The sequence below is a fragment of the Schistocerca piceifrons genome, chromosome 11 (assembly GCF_021461385.2).
Source record: "Schistocerca piceifrons isolate TAMUIC-IGC-003096 chromosome 11, iqSchPice1.1, whole genome shotgun sequence".
NCBI lineage: Eukaryota > Metazoa > Arthropoda > Insecta > Orthoptera > Acrididae > Schistocerca > Schistocerca piceifrons.
In genome coordinates, this window is record NC_060148.1 from 6,706,415 (window position 1) to 6,731,805 (window position 25,391).

Below are 25,391 nucleotides of genomic sequence, written 5' to 3' on the forward strand. Positions count from 1 at the left end.
TGCTGACATGAGGAAAGTTTCCAACCGATTTCTCATACACAAACAGCAGTTGACCGGCGTTGCCTGGTGAAACGTTGTTGTGATGCCTCGTGTAAGGAGGAGAAATGCGTACCATCACGTTTCCGCCTTTGCTGAAGGTCGGATTGTAGGCTATCGCGATTGCGGTTTATCGTATCGCGACATTGCTGCTCGCGTCGGTCGAGATCCAACGACTGTTGGCAGAATATGGAATCGGTGGGTTCGGGAGGGAAATGCGGAACGCCGTGCTGGATCCCAACGGCCTCGTATCACTAGCAGTCGAGATGACAGGCATCTTATCCGCACGGCTGTAACGGATCGTGCAGCCACGTCTCGATCCGTGAGTCCACAGATGGGGACGTTTGCAAGGCAACAACCATCTGCACGAACAGTTGGACGACGTTTGCAGCAGCACGGACTATCAGCTCGGAGACCGTTGCTACAGTTACTCTTGACGCTGCACCACAGACAGGAGCGCCTGCGATGGTGTAATCGAAGAGGAACCTGGGTGCACGAATGGCAAAACGTCATTTTTTCGGATGAATCCAGGTTCTGTTAACAGCATCACGATGGTCGCATCCGTGTTCGGCGACATCGCGGTGGACGCACATTGGAAGCGTGTATTCGTCATCGCCATACTGGCATATCACACGGCGTGATGGTATGGGGTGCCATTGGTTACACGTCTCGGTCACCTCTTGTTCGCACTGACGGCACTTTGAACAGTGGACGTTATATTTCAGATGTATTACGACCCGTGGCTCTACCCTTCATTCGATCCCTGCGAAACCCTACTTTTCAGCAGGATAATGCACGACCGCATGTTGCAGGTCCTGTACAGGCCTTTTGAATTCAGAAAATGTTCGACTGCTGCCCTGGCCAGCACATTCTCCAGATCTCTCACCAACTGAAAACGTCTGGTCAATGGTGGCCGAGCAACTGGCTCGTCACAATACGCCAGTCACTACTCTCGATGGACTGTGGTATCGTGTTGAAGCTGCACGGGCAGCTGTACCTGTACACGCCATCCGAGCTCTGTATGACTCAATGCCCAGGCGTATCGAGGCCGTTATTACGGCCAGAGGTGGTTGTTCTGGGTACTTATTTCTCAGGATCTATGCACCGAAGTTGCGTGAAAATGTAATCAGATGTCAGATGTAGTGTAGTATTTTTGTCCAGTGAATACCCGTTTATCATGTGCATTTCTTCTAGGTGTAGCAGTTTTAGTGGCCTTCCTCACCTGCACGGCGCTCTTCATGTGGGAGATGATGTTGGCGCCGGGGCGGCGCGGCGTCTTGTGGCCGCCGGCGTCGGACTTGCTGCGGGGGCGGAAAGCGTCCAGCAGCGTGGAGTGGCGCTGGCGGGAGGGCGACGGCTGCGGCTGCGGGGGCGGGGGCGGCGCCGGCTGGGGGCTGTGCTGCGGGGGCGGCGCCGACACCACGTCATCGCCGGACCGCCGCCGCGGCTGCTGCTGCTGCTGCTGTTGGGGACCGGGGGAGATGGCGCCCGGTCGGTGGCGAGACTGCGCCATGCTCCACGTGCCTGCAACACCAGGACACCGCGCTCAGTGCACTGGGTCTCTTCCACGAGTGAGCTCGCTGTACTGTGTGTTACAAAAAGGTACGGCCAAACGTCCAGGAAACATTCCTCACACACAAAGAAAGAAAATATGTTATGTGGACATGTGTCCGGAAACGCTTACTTTCCATGCTACAGCTCATTTTATTACTTCTCTTCAAATCACATTAATCATGGAATGGAAACACACAGCAACAGAACGTACCAGCGTGACTTCAAACACTTTGTTACAGGAAATGTTCAAAATGTCCTCGGTTAGCGAGGATACGCGCATCCACCCTCCGTCGCACGGAATCGCTGATGCGCTGATGCAGCCCTGGAGAACGGCGTATTGTATCACAGCCGTCCACAATACGAGCACGAACAGTCTCTACATTTGGTACCGGGGTTGCGTAGACCAGAGCTTTCAAATGCCCCCGTAAATGAAAGTCGAGAGGGTTGAGGTCAGGAGAGCGTGGAGGCCACGGAATTGGTCCGCCTCTACCAATCCGTCGGTCACCGAATCTGTTGTCGAGAAGCGTACGAACACTTGGACTGAAATGTGCAGGAGCTCCATCGTGCACGAACCACATGCTGTGTCGTACTTGTAAAGGCACATGTTCTAGCAGCACAGGTAGAGTATCGCGTACGAAGTCATGATAACGTGCTCCATTGAGCGTAGGCTGACGAAACTAAAATGAGCTCTAACATGGAAATTAAGCGTTTCCGGACACATGTCCACTTAACATATTTTGTTTATTTGTGTGTGAGGAATGTTTCCTGCAAGTTTGCCCGTACCTTTTTGTAACACCCTGTATATTTTATGAACGAATACTTATTTATTTGAAATTACAATGAAATGAACACGCTTAGCTGCTTACAGGCGTTGACATACGTCAACGGGGACAGATGAAAATGTGTGCCCCGACCGGGACTCGAATCCGGGATCTCCTGCTTACATGGCAGGCGCTCTATCCATCTGAGCCATCGAGGACACAGAGGATAGCGCGACTGCAGGGATTTATCTCTGGCACGCCTCCCGCGAAACCCACATTCTCAACGTATTGTCCCGCACTACATTCGTAGTGCCCCCGCCCATTATACTCATTACTCGCGGCGCGTTGCCGATTCCGGTAAGAGTTCGGGCACTGTTCGTGCATTCGCACAGAAGAAGAAGATGGTCAAGTGGTCGCTCAGCCTTAATATACTAAGACGCTATCTGTTCTTTCGCACATGTCCGAAAGAACAGATACCATCTTAGTATATTTATTTATTCATCAGTATTCATGTTCTCCCAAGCAAAGTACGAGGGGCGTTTGTTCAAAAATTGTGTGTGAAATCTTATGGAACTGCTACGGTCACCAGTCCCTAAGCTTGCACACTACTTAACCTAAATTATCCTAAGGACAAACACACACACACACACACTCACACCCATGCCCGAGGGAGGACTCGAACCTCCGCCGGGACCAGCCGCAGAGTCCATGACTGCAGCGTCTGAGACCGTTCGGCCAATCCCGTGCGGTCGAGGAGCGTTTGGAAAGTCCGTGCAAAGCCCGAGAGATGGCACCACCGGCGCGTATCGAGGCCATGTTCAGTTAGTAGCATCTTTGGAAAGAACACACACCAAGTTTCAGCCTTCGACCCAAAGACCTTGTAAAAAATAACTAGACTCACTGATGGCGCCGCAGTCGCGGGATAATTTGAACCTTCGGCTGGACGCCATTATAGTAGTTGTAGTCTTATGTGTTGTGTAGTATTGTTGTTTATGAAGACCCTGATTCAACGTTGTACATTTGTTGGGACGTACACACGGTATTTGTTACTCGTAATTCTACTGTCTGTACGTTCCACTCAAAAGAAGTACAATGGTGAAGAGTTGTGCAGCGATTAATTGTACAAATAAATTCGAGAAAGGAACGACTATTACATTTCTCAGGTATGTGGATATTTTAAGTTGTTTTTTATGTCGGTGCACTTGCTTAATAAATGTTTTTGTAACACGGTATTAGCATAATGTCTGTGCATCTATTTGCAGGTTTCCTTTCTCAAAACCATAGCTGTTACAAAAATGGTTACACGCTGTCAGGAGGCAACTTTTCCGAGGGACAGAATACCATTTTATGTGTTCTGATCATTTTGAAGAAAGTTGGCCGATCTGTAGTGTTTTCATGGTCTAGTTTAGGTTGAAACTTGATAATTCGTCATAAAATCTAAAGCAAGGTAGAGTCAGAAAATATCTATTAATATAGCGGGCAAATCTTCGAGTATTTTGATGCATTTTGCGTACATCTATCGTAAATGAACTATGAAAAATGCTAGGGGTCCAGTACGTAACTTTTAGGTACGGCAGATTCCATGTAGTACGTAAGATAAATTCATAAACAGTGACTAGTTGCTGTTTGTTCATAAATTAAAAAGTATATTGTAGTAACGTATTTAAATGAGGCATTATGTTTGCGACCTAACTTACGGGAAGGCATTTTATAACCAAAAGCGATGTATAAACCTTCGAACTCCGCGTGTCAGTTTACCACTCTAATGGCCGCCGCCCAGCTATTCAATTTGTCCGCTCTTCAAAGTCGACCACTCGTGCCGTTGTGGGGGCCTGCTTCGACCATAAATATGATAGACTGCGCCTGACGTCATTTTCGTGGCTCCAACATCTCTGGGCTAAAGTCACGTGAATGTTGGCAAAACATGGTTGTTTCGTGTTGCGCTTGTGGCTGTACTCAGCGTTTTGTCGAGGGAAATGGCGTTACATTTCACGTGTAAGTGTTTCTATGATAGTGCAGATCCGTTTATTGACATCTCCTGAAGTGACTTTTATATGGTTTTTACACTTGAAATAGAGTATCACGTAAATTAAAGTGTTGAAAGTGATGCCTGTAAAGTCAGACTCATATTTTGGAAAGTATCTGTGATAATTCGGTTACAGAAGTAAGTATAACTGTTTCTCGTTCCTACCCATAGGTTCCCCAAGGATGAAAACCGAAGGCAGCTTTGGATACAGACCCTGAAGGGTCTGTATATACAAGTGAGATTATAAGGTAACAGCACCTATAGTCGACACATGGAAGAGAATTTTTTTCTACCTTCTAATACTATTAAATAAATGTAGGCTCCAAAATTATTTTCTGAAATTTCAAAGTCTCACATTTCATCTAAAATATATTTTTTTAAACTGATTGTTTAAACTTTTGGAAAGATAGTGGGAACTGAACCTTTGAAGTGCAACTAAAATTGATACTCTAAAATTCACCTGCTCCTAAAGTCGACTATTTTGGCACCTATAGTTGACATAATTCCCATATCCCATTTTCCTTTTTAAGTGACTAGAGCTCAAAACGCGGCGAATCCAATGTTTAGAGTTTTGACACGAGCCCACTCTTACTGTTTAAAAGAATTTTAACGACATTTTACTTTAATTGATAGTTTATAGTAATTTCGTCCCGGTGCCCACCATAGGGGCGTTCGATGTATTTGTTAGATTTTATAAATGGTACTGTGAACAAATCCAGGTCAAATGTAGTTCTGGCGTAACTTTTCGCAAATAAAAAAGTAATTTTTGTTGGAAGCGTTTGGCAGTCAACTGAGAAATGTGGGGAAAATACGATACAAACATAGGATGGCAGACCGCTGATTTGAAATCCCGCCACGCTTTGCCAACAGTCTCGTGGCTTATGTTGGAGCCACACCAGCCCTATAGCTTCTGCACAGCAAGGCCAGTCTACTAGCATCTATGGTCGAAAACGAACACCAAGTTTCAGCCATATTGGTCTATTTCTTTGGCATTCGTGTGAATCAAGGAAGTCGAGTGATTGTCGAAAAAATGGACGAAAAAGAATTTCGTGTGCTGATTAAACATTACTTTACGAAAGGCAAAACGCCTCTGGAGACTAAAGAGAAGCTTGCAAAACATTACGGTCACTCTCCACCTTCCATTAGTGAAGTGGTTTCAATATTTTCGGAGTGGCCATATGGGCACTAGTGACGCTGAACGTTCTGGACGCCCTGTGGAGGTTACGACTCCAGAAATCGTTGATAAAATCCATGATGTGGTGATAGACGACGGAAAAGTTCCGGTGCGTGAGATGTGGCCATCTCGAATGAACCGGCACATAATATTCTGCACAAACATTTGGACACGAGAAAGCTATCCGCAAGATGGGTTCCGCGATTGCTCACGCTTGACCAAAAACGGAATCGTGTGAAGTGGCCGAAGGATAGTTTGCAGCTGTTCAGGAAGAATCCTTAGGACTTTAAGCGTCGTTTCGCCACTGTGGATGAAACGTGGATACATTACTATACTCCTGAGACCATAGAACAATGTAAACAATGGTTTACCAAGAGAGAATCTGCACCAAAAAAGGCGAAGACCATTCCTTCAGTCGGAAACGTTATGGCGACTGTCTTTTAGGAATCGCAAGGGATAGTCCTCATCGACTATCTGGAAAAGGGTAAAACTATTACAGGTGCATATTACTCAGCGTTATTGAACCTTTTGAAAACCGAGCTGCAAGAAAAACGCGAACTATCGGACCGCAAAAAAGTCATTTTCCGTCATCTCAACAGTTATGGTCGCAAAATTAATGGGAATAGGATTCCAACTCGTTTCACATCTCCCCCCCTCCCCCCTATTCTCCAGACTTGGCTCCCTCGGTCTACTATTTGTTCCCCAGTTTGAAGAAATGGCTGGCGGGACAAAGATTTTATTCAAACGTGGAGGTGATTGCAGCAACTAATAGCTATTTCGCAGACTTGGAAAATTCCTGTTACTCGGAAGGGATCAACAAATTAGAACAGCGTTGGACGAAGTGTGTAAGTCTAGAAGAAGACTACATCCAAAAATAAAGTTTTACCCCAAACACATACGTAGTTTTTATTTTTGCAGTGATTTTTCAAATGCCCCTCCTAATGCCCCTCAGACACAATACACTTGTGTCAATGATTCTTCCAATCCTCGAAGCACTTCCTGGTACAGCGTTGAGTGCTTCCAGCGTTGCAGCTTTTATTTCCTCAACCGTTTAAATTCTTTGTCCTTCAGTAGGTCTCTTCAGTTCTGGGAACAGGAAAAAGTCGCAGCGGGACAAATCCGGTGAATATGGTGACTGAGGCATGATTGTCTGGTTGTCTGGTTGTTTTTGGCCAAAAAATCTCTCACAAGCAAAGATGAATGGGCAGGTGCAATATCGTAATTGAAAAGCCATGAACTGTTTCTCCACAATGGCGGATGCATTTTGCGTATTGCTTCTAGTAGACGGGGCACAACGTCATGGTAATACCCCTTATTGACCGTACGACCTCGAGGCAAAAATTCTTGGTGAACTACGCAACGGTAATTGAAAGAAACGAAACAGTCAGCAAAACTTTTGACATTTGATCGAACTTTGCGTTCTTTTTTCGATCTCGGCTCTCCAGGATGCTTCCATTGGGACGATTAGGCTGTGGTTCCGACGTCACAGCCGTAAACCCATGTCTCGACACCAGTTATGACCCTTTTGAGCAAATCAGGATCACCACTGACGTCATTCAGGATCCTCTCGAGCGATGATTGTGCGACTGATCTTCTGATCAAAATTGAGTAGTTTCGGAGCAAACTTCGCCGACGCACACCTCGTGCCGGAAACGTCAGAAAAAGTTACATGACGACAGATATGCCAATATCCTCAGCAACTTCTCTTACGGTAATTCTACGATTTTCCAAAACAGTTTTCTTCACACCTTCGATGTTATCATCTGTTGTTGATGCGCTGGGGCGTCCAAAGTGACGTTCATCATTGGCAACTTCTCGGCCATCTTGGAAGAGCTTGTACCACTAGCGAACTATTTTTTTTTTTTTTTTTTTTTTTTTACTTACGGCAGATTCACCGTATGCCACTGTCGACATTTCAAGTGTTTTAAAGCACCTGACTCCATTTTACACACAAAATTTGATGCAGATTCACTGCTCCATTTTTTATAATAATCGAAAATCTCCGAGGACACTAAAGCACGTCTAATCTTTCCATCTGCTAGAAACAAACCAAGTAGGCTGTACACTCTAAACTCTGAACGTATGTTCGGGACATCTGTACCAACATAACAAAAAAAAAAGGATCGATGATCGAATGTACGTTGCCCCCGTGATTTGGAAAGTCACCTTAGTTTTTGAGCAGCCCTCGCAATAGCTTCTACAAAGAAAATTTATCTCGAAACCTGGCAGAAAATCCAGAGAGATTCTGGTGGTAGATAAAGCATGCTAGCGGACAGAGACAGCCGACGCCTTCTCTGGGCGAGAGCAACGGAAATACTATCTATGACAGTGTAACACGGGGTGAGAATTTTTAAGACAATCGTCAGTTATATTAAAAAAATTTAAGCTGAATCTATCAAAACTGGTATTTCAATTTATGGTTCGGTATGACGAAATATTTGTTAGCAGATGTAAGCTGCTATGGAAATATCTCCACGTCAACGCAAAAGGCACGATTAACAAGCACCTCGTACTTCCGGTACAAGAATCACTTTTTGGTCGAAAGTACATTCTGAAAAGACCACGCTTGTATGTCTTTCTTCTGCGTGGAAAGATAAGGTGTTGCAATTTGTCAACATAAAAATCTTACTAAAGGAAAACAAAAACAAGAACAGATCTATACGTGATCGAAACAGCGGGTGCTACAGTAGTATTTGATGTAATTACTGACCGACTTCAAAAATTTGAAATGCTCTCATAAGCCACTCATTAAGAGTATAATCTTATGTTGGAGTTTTAACACACTAAGACAGGTATTAATAGTTACTGTCTATGGCTCGAGACAGCGTAATTCATGGTGCGCAATTTACCCAAACTGTATTCATCCAATATTGGGCAATGAGACCATTCAGCGACTGCCATGATACTTTACACACAATTTCAAACTTTTCGAAAACATTTTCTTATTAGTATCCCCAGCAAAACGATGAAAGCAAAAAAAAAAAAAAAAAAAAAAAAAAAAAAAAAAAAAAAAAAAAAAAAAAAAAAAAAAAAAAAGGTTCATCGCTTACTACATTTTAAGCTCTTCACACAGATGAACTTCAACATCGCTTACGACGGTTTAATTCGCCGTTTCTTTACTACTAACACTATTCGCAACATGGTTGGCCGACAGAATCCACATATGCCACTGACCGTACCAGCAAAATTGTATCAACACGAGAGATCGTGAGATATGACATCACAGCCATTGAGATGCATACAAATTTACACAATCTAGCTACATGAAAAGCTAAGCTTTCACGCAAAGGGTGACTCACGAAGATACGCAAATATTTTAATACGTTGTTCTACAAGTAAAACTAAAGAAAAAAGTTAATATAAACATAGGTCCGCAAATGTTTAGTTACAGAGCTACGACTAATAATAGATTTTGCCTGAAATTCAGCAACTTGGCTAACATGAACCGCAAAACTGTACGCGGTTTAAGTAAAGCACGATTTCCATTTATCCATTTATTTTTTTGTTACTGGTCCGGTGAATATACGAGTAATAAAATATGTCCCATTCCTATTTCATAAATAACACACAAAATAAAACCGTTATTGTGTGGTTTCACTTAAATACATTGTTGTTGTGTTTTCTCACTGAACACTACAGAAAATTAACTCGTTTCAAGGTTAGGAAACGACTAAACAACTCACTAACGGTTACCAACAATGGCATTAACGTTTCTACATTCTTAATGGAAAGTAAACAAATTTACTTGGATAATAATCTTTGCTTCTCCGGATGCTCTGGATACACGTCTGGGACATGTTTTGTTAGATTCACCAGATCAATAACAACAGAATAAATGGAAAACGAGCTTTACTTTAACCTCTTACAGTTTCGCGATGGCTTCATATTAGCCAAGTTGCTAAATTTCAGACAAAATCTTTTACTAGCCTAACTTCATAACTAAACATTTGCTGACTTATGTTAACATGAACTACTTTTTTTAGTGTTACTTGTGGAATAACATATGAAAATAGTTGAATATCTTCGTGAACCACCCTGTATGATACCGAAGATTAATAAGCTACACGAAAAGTTAAGCTTTCACAGATAACATTGGTCTTTTTAGCTTGTCTCACACCTTGAGATACATCACACAAATGTGTGAGTAAAATTTTAAATAATGACAATGTGTCGTGTTCTGGGCTGGTAATTATTGCAAGTGGATGGTCTTGAATGTTTTAAGTTTTAAATGAAAGTCAAACGCTCTCTGAGTTACGAAATTAATAGCATATTTCACATGTAACATAGTTCATCTTATGCGAAAGGAAATTCTTTTGAAAATAACACTTTTCGAAGACCCATTCGCAGAATTTTCTCGCGACTTCTTAGACTTGGGTTTGTTTCGGCGGCTGCCATTGAGCGCTAGAAAACTCGAGTGAGCAGCTACGATGACGTATGAAGCCGGTACGACCGTACACGTATAGCCTTAAGGCAGATCTCACATGACTTTATAGACGAAGTCAGGGGATACTTGAAGAGCGTAAGAATTTCGTAAACCATACGAAAACGATAATTAGGCTTAAAGGACACATTCATATGTCCAGATTCACAATGAAGTAGGTCCTAACCTGATATCAAGGTTTCCTGTGCGCTTTTCGGAATGTACCAGTACTATATTGTCTCGTGTCTGATTCTTTATTACGGCATAATGGCATACGTGCCAGGAGATGAAAATGTGCACTTTGAACTCTGTGCACAGTTGAAACTAGCCAATAGCGTGGAATGAAATACTTCGTTTCTTGTCAGTTGACAGCATCTGCGGGAAACAATAATAAAAGCCACATTTGTTTTGCAAACCGATTAAAATAACTTCATTGTTGTGCAAGGCGACTACAACTTGACTGACAAAAACGTGGAAATAAAATGAAACCAGAAAACTGAAACTAAAAATAGTTTTCCGTAATTACAGCATTACAGTGACAGTCCCCAGAGGCGCGTGCCGCGTGTGTGAACGAGCGTTGTCGTGATGAAAAATGGCAAGCGGTAGTCACGCGACATGTGACTCCGGAGAATTCTGGATGTCCGTGGCGCGTTGTTGTGCTGTCAAAAGAGTTTCCAGCCGTGCCCTGAAGACATACGTGGTGGCGCCCCCATCCATGACAGTTGAGGCAAGGCTGTTGATAAATTATCGGCATCTTGCCACAAAATATCGGTATCTGTCGGTCCGATACATCGGTATAAGAACGGCAAAATCGAGTACCAATATTTTTTTTTAAAATATTGTCTTTTTCATAATTTTCGGAGCGTATTTGAATTTTTCATTTGAAATCGCGGCCGAACATAATATTACTTTCACTGCGTGAAGGAGTCTTACTGCCTTTTGGGCTTTCATCACGTCCAGCCTCTGTCTTTTTCGGTGTGGATCAAGTATGTGTGGCACAAAGTGGAAGCAGTCCGATTACCCTGTGTAATGGTAGTTGAATTACTAACCATTACGGCCGCTCACCTGAACCTCTCGATACCAGTAATATTCTAGCGTGTTTCCGTAAAGTAGTTGACATATTTCTGAGACAACATCCAGATTTGATTTCATTAATGTAGAGGTACTTTGATACATCGATATGTTTATACTGCAATGATATTATTCTTGTGTGTATTCTTTCTTTTGTCACTATGATCTTTGACGTGCTTGTAACTCTGCGCCGGCCGCGGTGGTCTCGCGGTTCTAGGCGCTCAGTCCGGAACCGCGCGACTGCTACGGTCGCAGGTTCGACCCCTGCCTCGGGCATGGATGTGTGTGATGTCCTTAGGTTAGTTAGGTTTAAGTAGTTCTAAGTTCTAGGGGACTGATGACCACAGAAGTTAAGTCCCGTAGTGCTCAGAGCCATTTTTTGTAACTCTGATTTTTGGGCGCGTAAGCGGTTATTAGTTGGTTATTAGTTAGTTATTAGAGTGTCGGACCTTGAGAAAGATCAGGTCTTGGACGTCATGTTGGAAAGATGCATATTGTAGTCAGCTAATAAAATGTGAACTTTAACAGTGAGGAAGATGTTTTCAAGTATGTTTTGTATTGTGATGTTGTGTGTGTTACGTGATATTGCAACAAAGGAATAAAAAAGAAGTGTAACTTAAATTCGGAGTGCTGATTATTTTTTTACATCACCATTGTCCTGCAAAAGTGTAATCTCCAAAAATGGTTTGTGAACGAGCTTGGAATCATCACCACCTAGATTTTCGACGATTGAGCCAAGATTTTACAACGAGACCAGCGTGGGAAACACGAAAACATGAGTGCCTAGTTTATTCATTATTACATGAAATGACTTTATTAACTGTGCTCTAATGACATCTGCCACCTAATGTAACTTTGTTGTTGCCTGAAAATGCGATATTTAGGAGCGTGAGCAACACTACAATCTTAATTTTTGACCTTTGTTGTGGTAGGTTTGTTAGAACTGGTATGTGGCGGTGTGAATAGAACAACAAGATAACCGATGTCAAGAAACAGCACACCAGTTGCTGTTTAATGCAACTAGCGAGCTATTTCTTCAAATCCACATTCTTCAAAAACAACTGCTGAAAATGACGAACGAGAATCTGAATGACAAGGCTGGTCTTCGCAGTGGGCCAGACCACAATGTTTTAGCTTCACCACGCTGTTTTGACACCACAACTGCTATACTGTGTCCAAGAATAAACCTGCCGGCCGGAGTGGCCGAGCGGTTCTAGGCGCTACAGTCTGGAGCAGGTTCGAATCCTGCCTCGGGCATGGGTGTGTGTGATGTCCTTAGGTTAGTTAGGTTTAAAATGGGTTCAAATGACTCTGAGCACTATGGGACTTAACTTGTGAGGTCATCGGTCTCCTAGAACTTAGAACTACTTAAACCTAACTAACCTAAGGACATCACACACATCCATGCTCGAGGCAGGGTTCGAACCTGCGACCGCAGCGGTCGCGCGGTTCCAGACTGTAGCGCGTAGAACCGCTCGGCCACTCCGGCCGGCTAGGTCTAAGTTCTAGCGGACTGATGACCTCAGCTGGTAAGTCCCTTAGTGCTCAGAGCCATTGGTTCAAACCAATAAACCTGATGTAAACATTACGTCATGTATTCTTCCGCGCTCGCTTGTATCTCATTGAATTTCGTTTCGCGTGCAGCGGAAGCCAAACTGTGACCAGTACAGTCAAGTACGATCGCAAGTGTACGTCTTAAGCTGTGTTACACGCACATAGACTGAGCGTTCATTTGTGAGACAACAGCTTTATCGGCGCATTAAACTTGGACAGCAGTGGCCAACCCGCGGTCCTACTAACCTGCAATGGTGTGGACAGTTGCAGTTCAGGTGGAAGAAAAGACGGGTAGAGAAACAATATAGCTTCGAATACTTAATTTTTGAAAAGAATGAAATACTATTCGACATAACTCCAGCACTACAGCGCGCTTTTCAGGTGACCAGATGGACAGCAGAAAATGCTCTCGTTGTCACGTGACGTAGTATTCTAATTACAAACAAGAGTGACGAAAATTCGTAAGTTGAACACAGGGTAATTTTTCTGAGTGAGCTCTGTGTCATGCAAAAGCGTACTGCAGGGATTTCACCGTACTGCTGAATACTGACGCCGCGGAAGGTATTAATTACAGTCAGTCATTTGGTAATCTCTTAGCTCCTTCCTTATCCGATTCGGGGAAGCCGCGCGGGATTAGCCGAGCGGTCTTAGGCGCTGCAGTCATGGACTGTGCGGCTGGTCCCGGCTGAGGTTCGTCCTCCCTCGCGCATGGGTTTGTGTGTTTGTCCTTAGGATAATTTAGGTTAAGTAGTGTGTACGCTTAGGGACTGATGACCTTAGCAGTTAAGTCCCGTAAGATTTAACATACATGTGAACATTTTGATTCCGAGATATACGTTTCAGTTCTTAAGTGTCACCTGCTACGCTGATAACGAGTCGGTCAACAACAGAATCCACGAAGCCACCCGCACGCCGCATTTTCTCTTCTTCTTCTACGACGTGCCGTTCTATATCCCGCCAGCGTTCGGCAGTGAAAAAGCTGCGTGCGTTAGTTCCGTAATGTCTGGCAGCTTAATAGTTGTTATTTCTCTGACCAGATCCCGTAACTTGGCTCCAAATCAGTTCTGTTGGGTTCGTATTGTAATGGTACAGTGGTAAATGTAAAAACGCGGCATTTGTACGGTGTGCTCGATGCTGTGAAAATGACTCTTTTTCGTGTTCGTATGACACTTATCTACATCTGCGGTATAAAATAATGGACACAGCCCAAATAAAGAGGATTTGGTTTTTCATTTTCGTCTTAAAAATGACATTGTTATGTTATGAGACCAAGAGATAAAAACATATGAAGCAGATTCAGAAGGACGTAGATTCCAGCAGTTATTCGGAGATGAAGAAGCTTGCACAGGATAGAGTATCATGGAGAGCTGCATGAAACCAGTCTCTGCACTGAAGGCAACAGCATCTTTCCTTAATTTAAGCAACCTTTATTAACAGTCTTTCATAAAATATCGATAATTAAGAATTTCTATTTGAAATGAAAATAGGAATTTCGCGTGCGATATGTAATTAGAAACAAGTTGTGCATTAATCATAAAAAAATGATGATTAATTTTGTAATTACGAGAGGTAGGTATTTCAAATTGATCGAGAAAATAAAAATGACTATGGCGATTTTTTGAACCAGCAAACATGACCTGCAATTTATTAACAATTTGTTACGTTACCGATTCCCCTACAGAGTTTACGTGAAATTACATGTCAACTTTATGTAATACAGTGCGTCGGAAAACTTTAAAGCCGATTATTTCTGTAAATTTATGAAAAACATTAGGAACAACACATTTCCCGCCCCCCCTTTTTTTAACCGTGTTTCACACGCGTGTTTCACTACGGAACAGGAAGCAAAGTCAGCCATTTTCATGCTGCGCATTAACAACGCGACAATCGGAGCATAACGCTGCAGAGGCTATGACTAACAATATTTTAAATAAAAACTGCACAGCCAAGGCGTGATTAAGAAAAACGTTCATAGCTATTAATACATTTCAATTCTTGAAATTTCATGTAACTTAAGTTAGTAATAATGTACGTATAACGTAAGTAGGACCTACTTCAAAGAGCGTAACAATGCCAATGTATACGTACTGCGGCTTCTGACCAGTCATCGCGTTTGTCTTTGTTTACATCAGGTTCATTCTTATGATGAACCGAGTATAGATCGCTATCGCTGGCGTTTGCAAAATGAGAAGGCAGGGAAGTCGACATGAAGGGTTCCGGACAAATCCCATATATGGACGAAACCGAACGATGGACCGATCAGAAACTTTTACTGTACCACTTACGAGCAGTTACCGTCGTTAGCAAAGAGGTTATCGCCATGCATGAACGTGCATCCTTTTCCTTTCGATTCTTGCTATAAGGGAGTTGGTTAGTTGCATGTTCGTCGATCAATCGCACGGTACGCTAGCCGTTATGGTGGGAAACGTGTCATGTGCACAAGAACATATGAGAGATATATATGCGCGCCGAGTCAAGGATTCATATTTCTATTATTTCCCCCATTCCCTTAAATGGCACAAAATGCATATACTATATTTGTAGATTTATTTACTCCTATTCAAGAATTCATCTATGGTACAGGAGGAGTTGTCAAGGAGATAGAATTTCAATTTATTTTTGAAGCTATTACTTCTGTCTCTCAGACATTTTTATTTCATCTGGCAACTTGTCGATAAATTTTATAGCAGCATATTTTTCCCCTTTCTGTGCCAAAGATAGGTTCAGTACAGTCTTTTTTCTGGTATTGTGATCATGAATGTCACAGTTTTTAAATTGGTCCGTGTTGTTGAGAACAAATTTCATTACTCAGTAAATGCACTATTTAAAAAAATGCCTACAAGGTGTGCGACTATGAACCCCACACATCACTCTAACCACTTTATTTTGAGCAGTGAATACTTTTTGTCTAAATATTACTCCGTATGACAGAGAGTGAAAGCATGCAAAGTCTGTTAGCTTACTAATTCCTATATCCTCAAAATTGGCAATTATTCTGATTGCAAAAGTTGCTGACCCTAGTCGCTTTAGAAGATCCAAAATATGAATTTTCCAACTAAGATTCTCATGTACGCGTACACCCGAAAACTTAGTATGATCTATCCTGTCTACTGACTACTGTTCATGTGTTATATTTATTGAAGGAACTGTACGTTTTGCAGCAGAAAATTGGATGGACTGTTTTTCCAAAGTTTAGAGCAAGCACAATTGAAGAAAACCTTGTAAGTAGGCTGTTTATGTTTTCTTATTGGCAACGCCACATAGCGCTCTGTATGAAAATCACTGGCTGTGCTGTGTGCAATCTGTGGCTAGTTTGCATTGTTGTCTGCCATTGTAGTGTTGGGCAGCGGCAGCTGGATGTGAACAGCGCGTAGCGTTGCGCAGTTGCAGGTGAGCCGCCAGCAGTGGTGGATGTGGGGAGAGAGATGGCGGAGTTTTGAAATTTGTAAGACTGGATGTCATGAACTGCTATGTATATTGTGATTTTTCCTATTAAGGTAAATACATTGTTTGTTCTCTATTAAAATCTTTCGTTTGCTAACTATGCCGATCAGTAGTTAGTGCCTTCAGTAGTTTGAATCTTTTATTTAGCTGGCAGTAGTGGCGCTCGCTGTATTGCAGTAGTTCCAGTAACGAAGATTTTTGTGAGGTAAGTGATTTGTGAAAGGTATAGGTTAATGTTAGTCAGGGCCATTCTTTTGTAGGGATTTTTTGAAAGTCAGATTGCGTTGCGCTAAAAATATTGTGTGTCAGTTTAAGCACAGTCTTGTACAAATATTCTAAGGGGACGCTTCAACCTGTTAATGACTCTTCCAATGACGTTATTTGTATCATTTTCAGTTGGACTTTCTTTTATTGGATTAATAATGATGCTTGTATCATCAACAAACAGCGTCAGTTGAACTTCCTGTTTCAGGTAGGAAAGGAGGTCGTCCACATATATCAAGAAGAGAAGGGGACCCACGATTGAACCCTGTGGAAAACCAAATGTATTATCACCCCAGTTAGATGAGATGGCAAACTTAATTAAATCACTTGACAAAGTAGGCTGCTAGCTTGTTGATGTACAGAGTATCTAATCATAAATCGATACTTTAATATCTACCTTTAAAACCTGCAGTACATTTACAATGTAAAGTCGATATTTTTAGGCACATGTATGTCGATACGTTTCCTGTCGATATATCTTTACTCTTTTTCGGACTTGTATCGAGACACGATAAAGACATATTTAAAATATCGACATATCGCATACTGTGGCATCTGATAGCCCCAATAAATGTGGATACGGAACTATTTGGTCAAATGTAGACCCGCAATGAGCTAACTTTCACAATATGTCGCGTTTCACCCGATTACGCGGCATATGGGCATCCTTCACGGTGATAACATCTGACGCTGCTAACGCCACTTACACACACTGCAAGACACAGCGGTAACTCTAATGCAAACTGGTGACCATCGCATCATTCACAGAGGATTGCAATTCTAATCCTTTACGTACTCTCCGATGATGTGTGCGTGTACGTAATTACATTAATATCCGGCCCCAGCTATTGGTGGCTTAACTTCCTTCTATCAGTCCGTGTGTATCAGTGACACGTACCCTCCGCCACGCAGTGTATAGTCACTTGCAGTGTAGGCATATGCGGTTGTCGACATAGACGGTCTGGAAGTTGTGAAGGAGGGTAAGCGCATTATCTGGAGTCGTAATAGAGTCGGCAGTTAACAACTAGGAGTGGTATTTTCAGCAGATTAGATAAAAAGTGAAAATGATGTTAAGTGCTACCTATACCGCTGCAGTTGACGCAATACCCCACACTGCAAATTAGTTACGGAGAACTATGTAAAAAAAAAGGCCTTGAGGGAAGTTGATAAGGTGATGGAAATTGTGAAAGTGGAAAAGGTGCACCGGAACGACACGAGACTAATTAACGGGACATTGCACGTGAAATTCGTTGAAATTTGACATTTTCTGTTTTCTACTCCATAACGTACTTCGGACTTTCCTGAACATTTTTGGGATATAATACATTAAAATCAGACAATTGCGAGACCTTCAAATAATATTTTGAATGTCGACGCGTGACTATCAAATTTTGCGGAAAAACCTATACTGGCGCAGTTGAGCAGTCATATCTTGGAAACTACTCAGTCTAGAAGGCTATGAATTGCGTTGTTTTCTGCCTACTGCTACGTCTCAGAAGTTGGCATTACGAATAAACAAATCAGTCGTTTCTGATACTACACTCCTGGAAATTGAAATAAGAACACCGTGAATTCATTGTCCCAGGAAGGGGAAACTTTATTGACACATTCCTGGGGTCAGATACATCACATGATCACACTGACAGAACCACAGGCACATAGACACAGGCAACAGAGCATGCACAATGTCGGCACTAGTACAGTGTATATCCACCTTTCGCAGCAATGCAGGCTGCTATTCTCCCATGGAGACGATCGAAGAGATGCTGGATGTAGTCCTGTGGAACGGCTTGCCATGCCATTTCCACCTGGCGCCTCAGTTGGACCAGCGTTCGTGCTGGACGTGCAGACCGCGTGAGACGACGCTTCATCCAGTCCCAAACATGCTCAATGGGGGACAGATCCGGAGATCTTGCTGGCCAGGGTAGTTGACTTACACCTTCTAGAGCACGTGGGTGGCACGGGATACATGCGGACGTGCATTGTCCTGTTGGAACAGCAAGTTCCCGTGCCGGTCTAGGAATGGTAGAACGATGGGTTCGATGACGGTTTGGATGAACCGTGCACTATTCAGTGTCCCCTCGACGATCACCAGTGGTGTACGGCCAGTGTAGGAGATCGCTCCCCACACCATGATGCCGGGTGTTGGCCCTGTGTGCCTCGGTCGTATGCAGTCCTGATTGTGGCGCTCACCTGCACGGCGCCAAACACGCATACGACCATCATTGGCACCAAGGCAGAAGCGACTCTCATCGCTGAAGACGACACGTCTCCATTCGTCCCTCCATTCACGCCTGTCGCGACACCACTGGAGGCGGGCTGCACGATGTTGGGGCGTGAGCGGAAGACGGCCTAACGGTGTGCGGGACCGTAGCCCAGCTTCATGGAGACGGTTGCGAATGGTCCTCGCCGATACCCCAGGAGCAACAGTGTCCCTAATTTGCTGGGAAGTGGCGGTGCGGTCCCCTACGGCACTGCGTAGGATCCTACGGTCTTGGCGTGCATCCGCGCGTCGCTGCGGTCCGGTCCCAGGTCGACGGGCACGTGCACCTTCCGCCGACCACTGACGACAACATCGATGTACTGTGGAGACCTCACGCCCCACGTGTTGAGCAATTCGGCGGTACGTCCACCCGGCCTCCCGCATGCCCACTATACGCCCTCGCTCAAAGTCCGTCACTGCACATACGGTTCACGTCCACGCTGTCGCGGCATGCTACCAGTGTTAAAGACTGCGATGGAGCTCCGTATGCTACGGCAAACTGGCTGACACTGACGGCGGCGGTGCATAAATCCTGCGCAGCTAGCGCCATTCGACGGCCAACACCGCGGTTCCTGGTGTGTCCGCTGTGCCGTGCGTGTGATCATTGCTTGTACAGCCCTCTCGCAGTGTCCGGAGCAAGTTGGTGGGTCTGACACACCGGTGTCAATGTGTTCTTTTTTCCATTTCCAGGAGTATAGTTTCCGTTGAAACTTGTGTGATTATCGGCTATTTTTGTAGTAAGCTAACTTCTCTTGCTTTTTATACGTAAATAAAATGACGAAGCTTAAAAGTAACTTCAAGAAACGCAAATTAACGAGTAACATATGTGAGACCTGCATTTTCTTCTGAAGTACTGGAAAACACGTGTGCTAGCAGTGAAGGAGACCACGATAATGTTTCTGAATGCAAGCTGTATTTCGTGGCACCCTGCATGAATTTAGACATAAACACTCTCTTCCTTTGGCAGTAATGTAGGCAATCAAACCTGCTTACAGATATTTGGCAAACCCTCAGCTGCTTTTCGTTTACATGGGAAGACCCAGAATGTGAATCAGTCCTTCAAGGTAATGTTGTGTGGTGCCGTGTGCATAAAAATGTACTTGGTCTTGTGACTCAAAGTTAGCAGTGTCTGATGCTGTAATAACTTTTAATGGTGGGAACTATGAAAGACTTAAGGTTCTGGAGAAGTTAGGGGGTAAGATTTGGCCAAGACACAGCTAAAAGACTGCGGGAACTGGATGAGCTTCGTGTACGTGAAGCAGAGTTAGCTGCTCAGCAAATGGCAAAAGAAGCAAGGAAGAAATGGAATTGGCAAGGGCTGGGCTGTTGTGGCACTGAAGAAGACACACACTATGGGCCAGGGCAATTCTAGTGCATAAAAGACGCAGAAATTTAAGTCTGTATAAGAATTTGTAGAAAAAGTTTTAAAGCTCAATATCTCTGAACTACATTTTTTGCAATAAATGACCCGTTTTCGAAAAAAGTACCGATGGTAGAGACATGAAATTTTCACACCATGCCAAGTGAGAGATTCAACACATATGGAACTAAAATAATTAAAATATCGGGAGTTGTATTATGTTCATTTATTTACAGAATTCTGTCAAAAAATTGTGTTTGAAAAAAAAAAAAAAAAAAAAAAAAAAAAAAAAAAAAAAAAAAAAAAAAAAAGATAATATGCCCCACATAACAATTTTTGTAGTAATTCTACTTCAGTGTATCTAGAAATGTGCAGTCAATAACTACGGAAAATTTTAAGTTGGTGTCTTAAAAAGCTTCCAAGATAGTAGGTCTCAAAATTCGATAATTTAACATTGGCGGCATAGCATATACAATGTCCCCTTAAGCGTTATTGACAAGGACAAAAGCGACGTCGCACCTGGAAAATTCTATGACAGCCTCAAGTCTGAAGAGGAGTAAGGCAGGATTGCTGTTTTTCACAGAGTCTGTTTACCACACACAAGGTGTGAGAACACAACTTAGCGAAAAAAACTTTTATGTGAGACAAATGTCACAGATGCACAGGCTGGCTACTAGTGGTCCAGCAAGGTTTTGGAGATAGTGATGTTCAAAGATGGGTGTTCAAACAGCCTTGAATATTCTTTTAAAGACGCTGCTGAAGATGTCATCCGTTTACAATAATCCACAATTGATGCCTGCGTGCTCATGATGGTCTAAGACGTTCAAAACAACCAGCTGTTCCTACAACAATGGCCGCAGCCTTAGCCAAATGGGAAACCACCTCTTCTGGAGTGTCTATCGGTGTCTCCTACACCAAATGCGTGACGTCCACGTGAAAAAGAAATCCGTAGGTGGTGCGGGCAACATCTTTGCAGCAGTATTCATCACACAGAACATAGTCTCTGAACAGCACCAGCGTCGATATACGTTGTTTATTTTAGATCCCGCACATGGAAAATGCTAGGAGTTGGGAAGGAAATACTGAGGCCAGAAGACCAAGTGTACCAGATTTGCTCATGTATTGTCTGTCCTTTGACGAAAAAACAGCGTCTCTTCGGATAACATTACGGAGACTTGGGGGCAGTGCAGGAGTGCAGAATGAAAAGCAATAGAAAGAAAACTTATGGTAGTGAGGGTACATGACCGAAACTGGTTATGCAGTAGAGACATTGGGGAGCGTGCGAACTGGTAACTGGGTGAGAGAAAAAGAAGTAACATCCAGTATTGTAATGGCCAAGCGAGCTTTCCACAAAAAGGAACGTTTGTAATGCAGCAAATTGCTCTCTTAAGTTAAAAAAAGGTTTGAGAACTACTTTGTATGTAGTGCTTTTCTGTACGCCTGCGGATTCGCAGGAAAATGAATTCTCAGAACTACTACTGAACTACAGTGGAGGGACAGGAGAGAACTGGAAGGAAAAGAGGGAAAATGTTAGATGAAGTGAAAAGAGGAGGTGATATTCCACGAAGTACTTGGCCTGGAATAGGGTCAGATTGTGACAGCCGTTGTATGAGGAACCTGCCAACAAGCAGAACATCTTATGACGACGACGACGACGACGAAAATAGTGACGACGACGACGAAAATAGTGACGACGACGAAAACGGCGACAATAATAACAACGGCGACAATAATAACAACGGCGACAATAATAACAACGGCGACAATAATAACAACGGCGACAATAATAACAACGGCGACAATAATAACAACGGCGACAATAATAACGACGGCGACAATAATAACAACGGCGACGACGACGGACAATAATAACGACGACGGACAATAATAACGACGACGGACAATAATAACGACGACGGACAATAATAACGACGACGGACAATAATAACGACGACGGACAATAATAACGACGACGGACAATAATAACGACGACGGACAATAATAACGACGACGGACAATAATAACGACGACGGACAATAATAACGACGACGGACAATAATAACGACGACGGACAATAATAACGACGAAGACGACGACGATAACGAAGACGACTCCGCAGTGGGGCGTGGCCCTCTTCTTCTCCAACTCGCGCGTGCACAAAACGTTTCGTTATTCGGAACCACGGCCGTGTGACAGTAGTCTTACCAGCTCGATGTCTGCGCCACACCATTCTGCTGCCAAAACACAGCACACGCTCGTGGCGGCTCCGGCGTATGGAATGAGCTACGCTACTGCCTGCACATCGCTTCTCACTCGCCTCCGAACTGTCTACACGCGCCGTCTGCAATCACGGCCGCAGCAGATGGGCGACTCTCGAAACGAAAACAGACGGCCCACAAAGAGCGGAAACTGTATCGCATCACGCCGGGTCTGAAACGTAGCCGCACCTATAACGTGCCACACGGAGGGCATTCGTCTACGTCTGTAATGCGCACATCGCCACGAAGTGAGTGGCGGAGAATACTTAGCGCAGTTACATCGTTTCCTCGCCGAATTAATCACCGGAATATCCTCAAGATTTAGAAAGAAGGCGAACACTTGCTCAACGAAACTGTTGGAATAGACATCTTGGCCCATGTTGACGGAAACATGAGTGAGTGTGCTCAACTTACAACACTATTTGTTTATGGTTTATCTGAATTTTATAATTTTTTGCTTTAAAATTTCAGCATTTTGGTGCTGTATTTTTTTTACGTAAAGTAACCTCTTCCCCCCCCCCCCCCCCCCCATGAACCATGGACGTTTCCGTTGGTGGGGAGGCTTGCGTGCCTCAGCGATACAGATGGCCGTACCGTAGGTGCAACCACAACTGAGGGGTATCTGTTGAGAGTCCAGACAAACGTGTGGTTCCTGAAGAGGGGCAGCAGCCTTTTCAGTAGTTGCAGGGGCAACAGTCTGGATGATTGACTGATCTGGCCTTGTAACATCAACCAAAACGATCTTGCTGTGCTGGTACTGCGAACAGCTGAAAGCAAGGGGAAACTACAGCCGTAATTTTTTCCCGAGGACATGCAGCTTTACTGTATGATTAAATGATGATGGCGTCCTCTTGGGTAAAATATTCCGGAGGTAAAATAGTCCCCCATTCGGATCTCCGGGCGGGGACTACTCAAAAGGACGTCGTTATCAGGAGAAAGAAAACTGGCGTTCTAAGGATCGGAGTGTGGAATATAAGATCCCTTAATCGGGCAGGTAGAAAATTTAAAAAGGGAAATGGATAGGTTAAAGTTAGATATAGTGGCAATTAGTGAAGTTCAGTGGCAGGAGGAACAAGACTTCTGGTCAGGTGAATACAGGGTTATAAATACAAAATCAAATAGGGGTAATGCAGGAGTAGATTTAATAATGAATAAAAAAATGGAAGTGCGGGTAAGCTACTACAAACAGCATAGTGAACGCATTATTGTGGCCAAGATAGATACGAAGCCCACACCTACTACAGTAGTAAAAGTTTATATGCCAACTAGCTCTGCAGATGACGAAGAAATTGAAGAAATGTATGACGAAATAAAATAAATTATTCAGATAGTGAAGGGAGGCGAAAATTTAATAGTCATGGGTGACTGGAATTCGTCAGTAGGAAAAAGGGAGAGAAGGAAACATAGTAGGTGAATATGGATTGGGGGTAAGAAATGAAAGAGGAATCCGCCTTTCAAGAATCATAAAAGAAGGTTGTATACATGGAGATACTAGAAGGTATCAGATAGATTATATAATGGTAAGACAGAGATTTAGGAACCAGGTTTTAAATCTTAAGACATTTCTAGGGGAAGATGTGGACTCTGACCACAATCTATTGGTTATGAACTGTAGATTAAAACTGAAGAAACTGTAAAAAGGTAGAAATTTTTAAGGAGATGGGACCTGGATAGTCTGACTAAATCAGAGGTGGTTGAGAGTTTCAGGGAGAGCATAAGGGAACAATTGACAAGAATGGGGGAAAGAAATATAGAAGAAAAATAGGTAGCTCTGAGGCATGAAGTAGTGAAGACAGCAGACGAAAAGTAAGTAAAAAGACGAGGGCCAGTAGAAATCCTTGGGTAACAGAAGAAATACTGAATTTAACTGACGAAAGGAGAAAATATAAAAATGCAGTAAATGAAGCAGCCAAAAAGAAATACAAACGTCTCAAAAATGAGATCGACAGGAAGTGCAAAATGGCTAAGCAGGGATGGCTAGAGGACAAATGTAAGGATGTAGAGACTTATCTCACTAGGCGCAAGATAGATACTGCCTACAGGAAAATTAAAAGAGACCTTTGGAGAAAAGAGATCCTCTTGTATAAATATAAAGAGCTCAGATAGAAACCCAGTTCTAAGCAAAGAAGGGAAAGCAGAAAGGTGGAAGGAGTATATAGAGGGTTTATACAAGGGCGATGTACTAGATGACAATGTTATGGATATGGAAGAGGATGTAGATGAAGATGAAATGGGAGATACGATACTGCGTGAAGAGTTTAACAGAGCACTGAAAGACCTGAGTCGAAACAAGGCCCCGGGAGTAGTTAACATTCCATTAGAACTACTGACGGGCTTGGGAGAGCCAGTCATGACAAAACTCTACCATCTGGTGAGCAAGATGTATGAGACAGAAGAATATAATAATTCCAATCCCGAAGAATGCAGATGTTGACAGATGTGAAAATTACCGAACTATCAGTTTAATAAGTCACAGCTGCAAAATACTAATACGAATTCTTAAGAGACGAATGGAAAAACTGGTAGAAGCCGACCTCAGGGAAGATCAGTTTGGATTCCGTAGAAATATCGGAACACGAGGCAATACTGACCCTACGACTTATCTTAGAAGAAAGATTAAGGAAAGGCAAACCAACATTTCTAGCAATTGTGACCTCTGAGGTCACCAGTCCGCTAGAACTACTTAAACCTTATTAACCTAAGGATATCATGCACATCCATGCCCGAGGCAGGATTGGAACCTACGACCGTAGCGGTCTCGCGGTTCCAGACTGCAGCGCCTAGAACCGCACGGCCACTTCGGCCGGCCTAAAATTAACAGTTCAACTCTGAAAATCGTAGGTGCACACGAGAACACGCATGTAGCTGAATTCGTGGTACACACGTGTCCCAATTCACCGATTTTCAAAATCGATCGGCTTACAATTTTTTGGTAGTGACAGTATTATTTTTCACAAAGGAGACAGCTTTTGTCGTTTTTCATTTTCAAATATATGCAAAATAAATCTTAACCACAAAAGGATTAAGCCGTTTCAGTCGTGTGAATTTGATTCTTTAAAGAATTGGGGATGACTGATTTGATGGAGTCACTGAGTTAATGAACCAGTAAGTACCTGATTGTTTGAAGACTAACTCCAATGTACAGAACAGCTTCAAACGCCAGATTGCCTTACAAATGAGTTCATGTGTGAAATATTTGCTTTTAC

At 43.3% G+C, this 25,391-nt stretch overlaps 1 protein-coding gene and 1 non-coding gene across 2 annotated transcripts in view; both read right to left on the minus strand.

Moving 5' to 3' along the window:
* Positions 1 to 25,391, minus strand: part of LOC124720199 — a 1,401,865-nt gene that overhangs the window by 628,989 nt on the left and 747,485 nt on the right. The window contains exon 6 of the mRNA XM_047245522.1: positions 1,259 to 1,560. Within this exon, the coding sequence (XP_047101478.1) occupies positions 1,259 to 1,560 (302 nt within the window). The remainder of the gene's footprint in view (positions 1 to 1,258; positions 1,561 to 25,391) is intronic.
* On the minus strand, positions 2,496 to 2,569 carry Trnat-ugu. The gene has a single exon. It is a non-coding gene; the product is annotated as a tRNA-Thr (tRNA).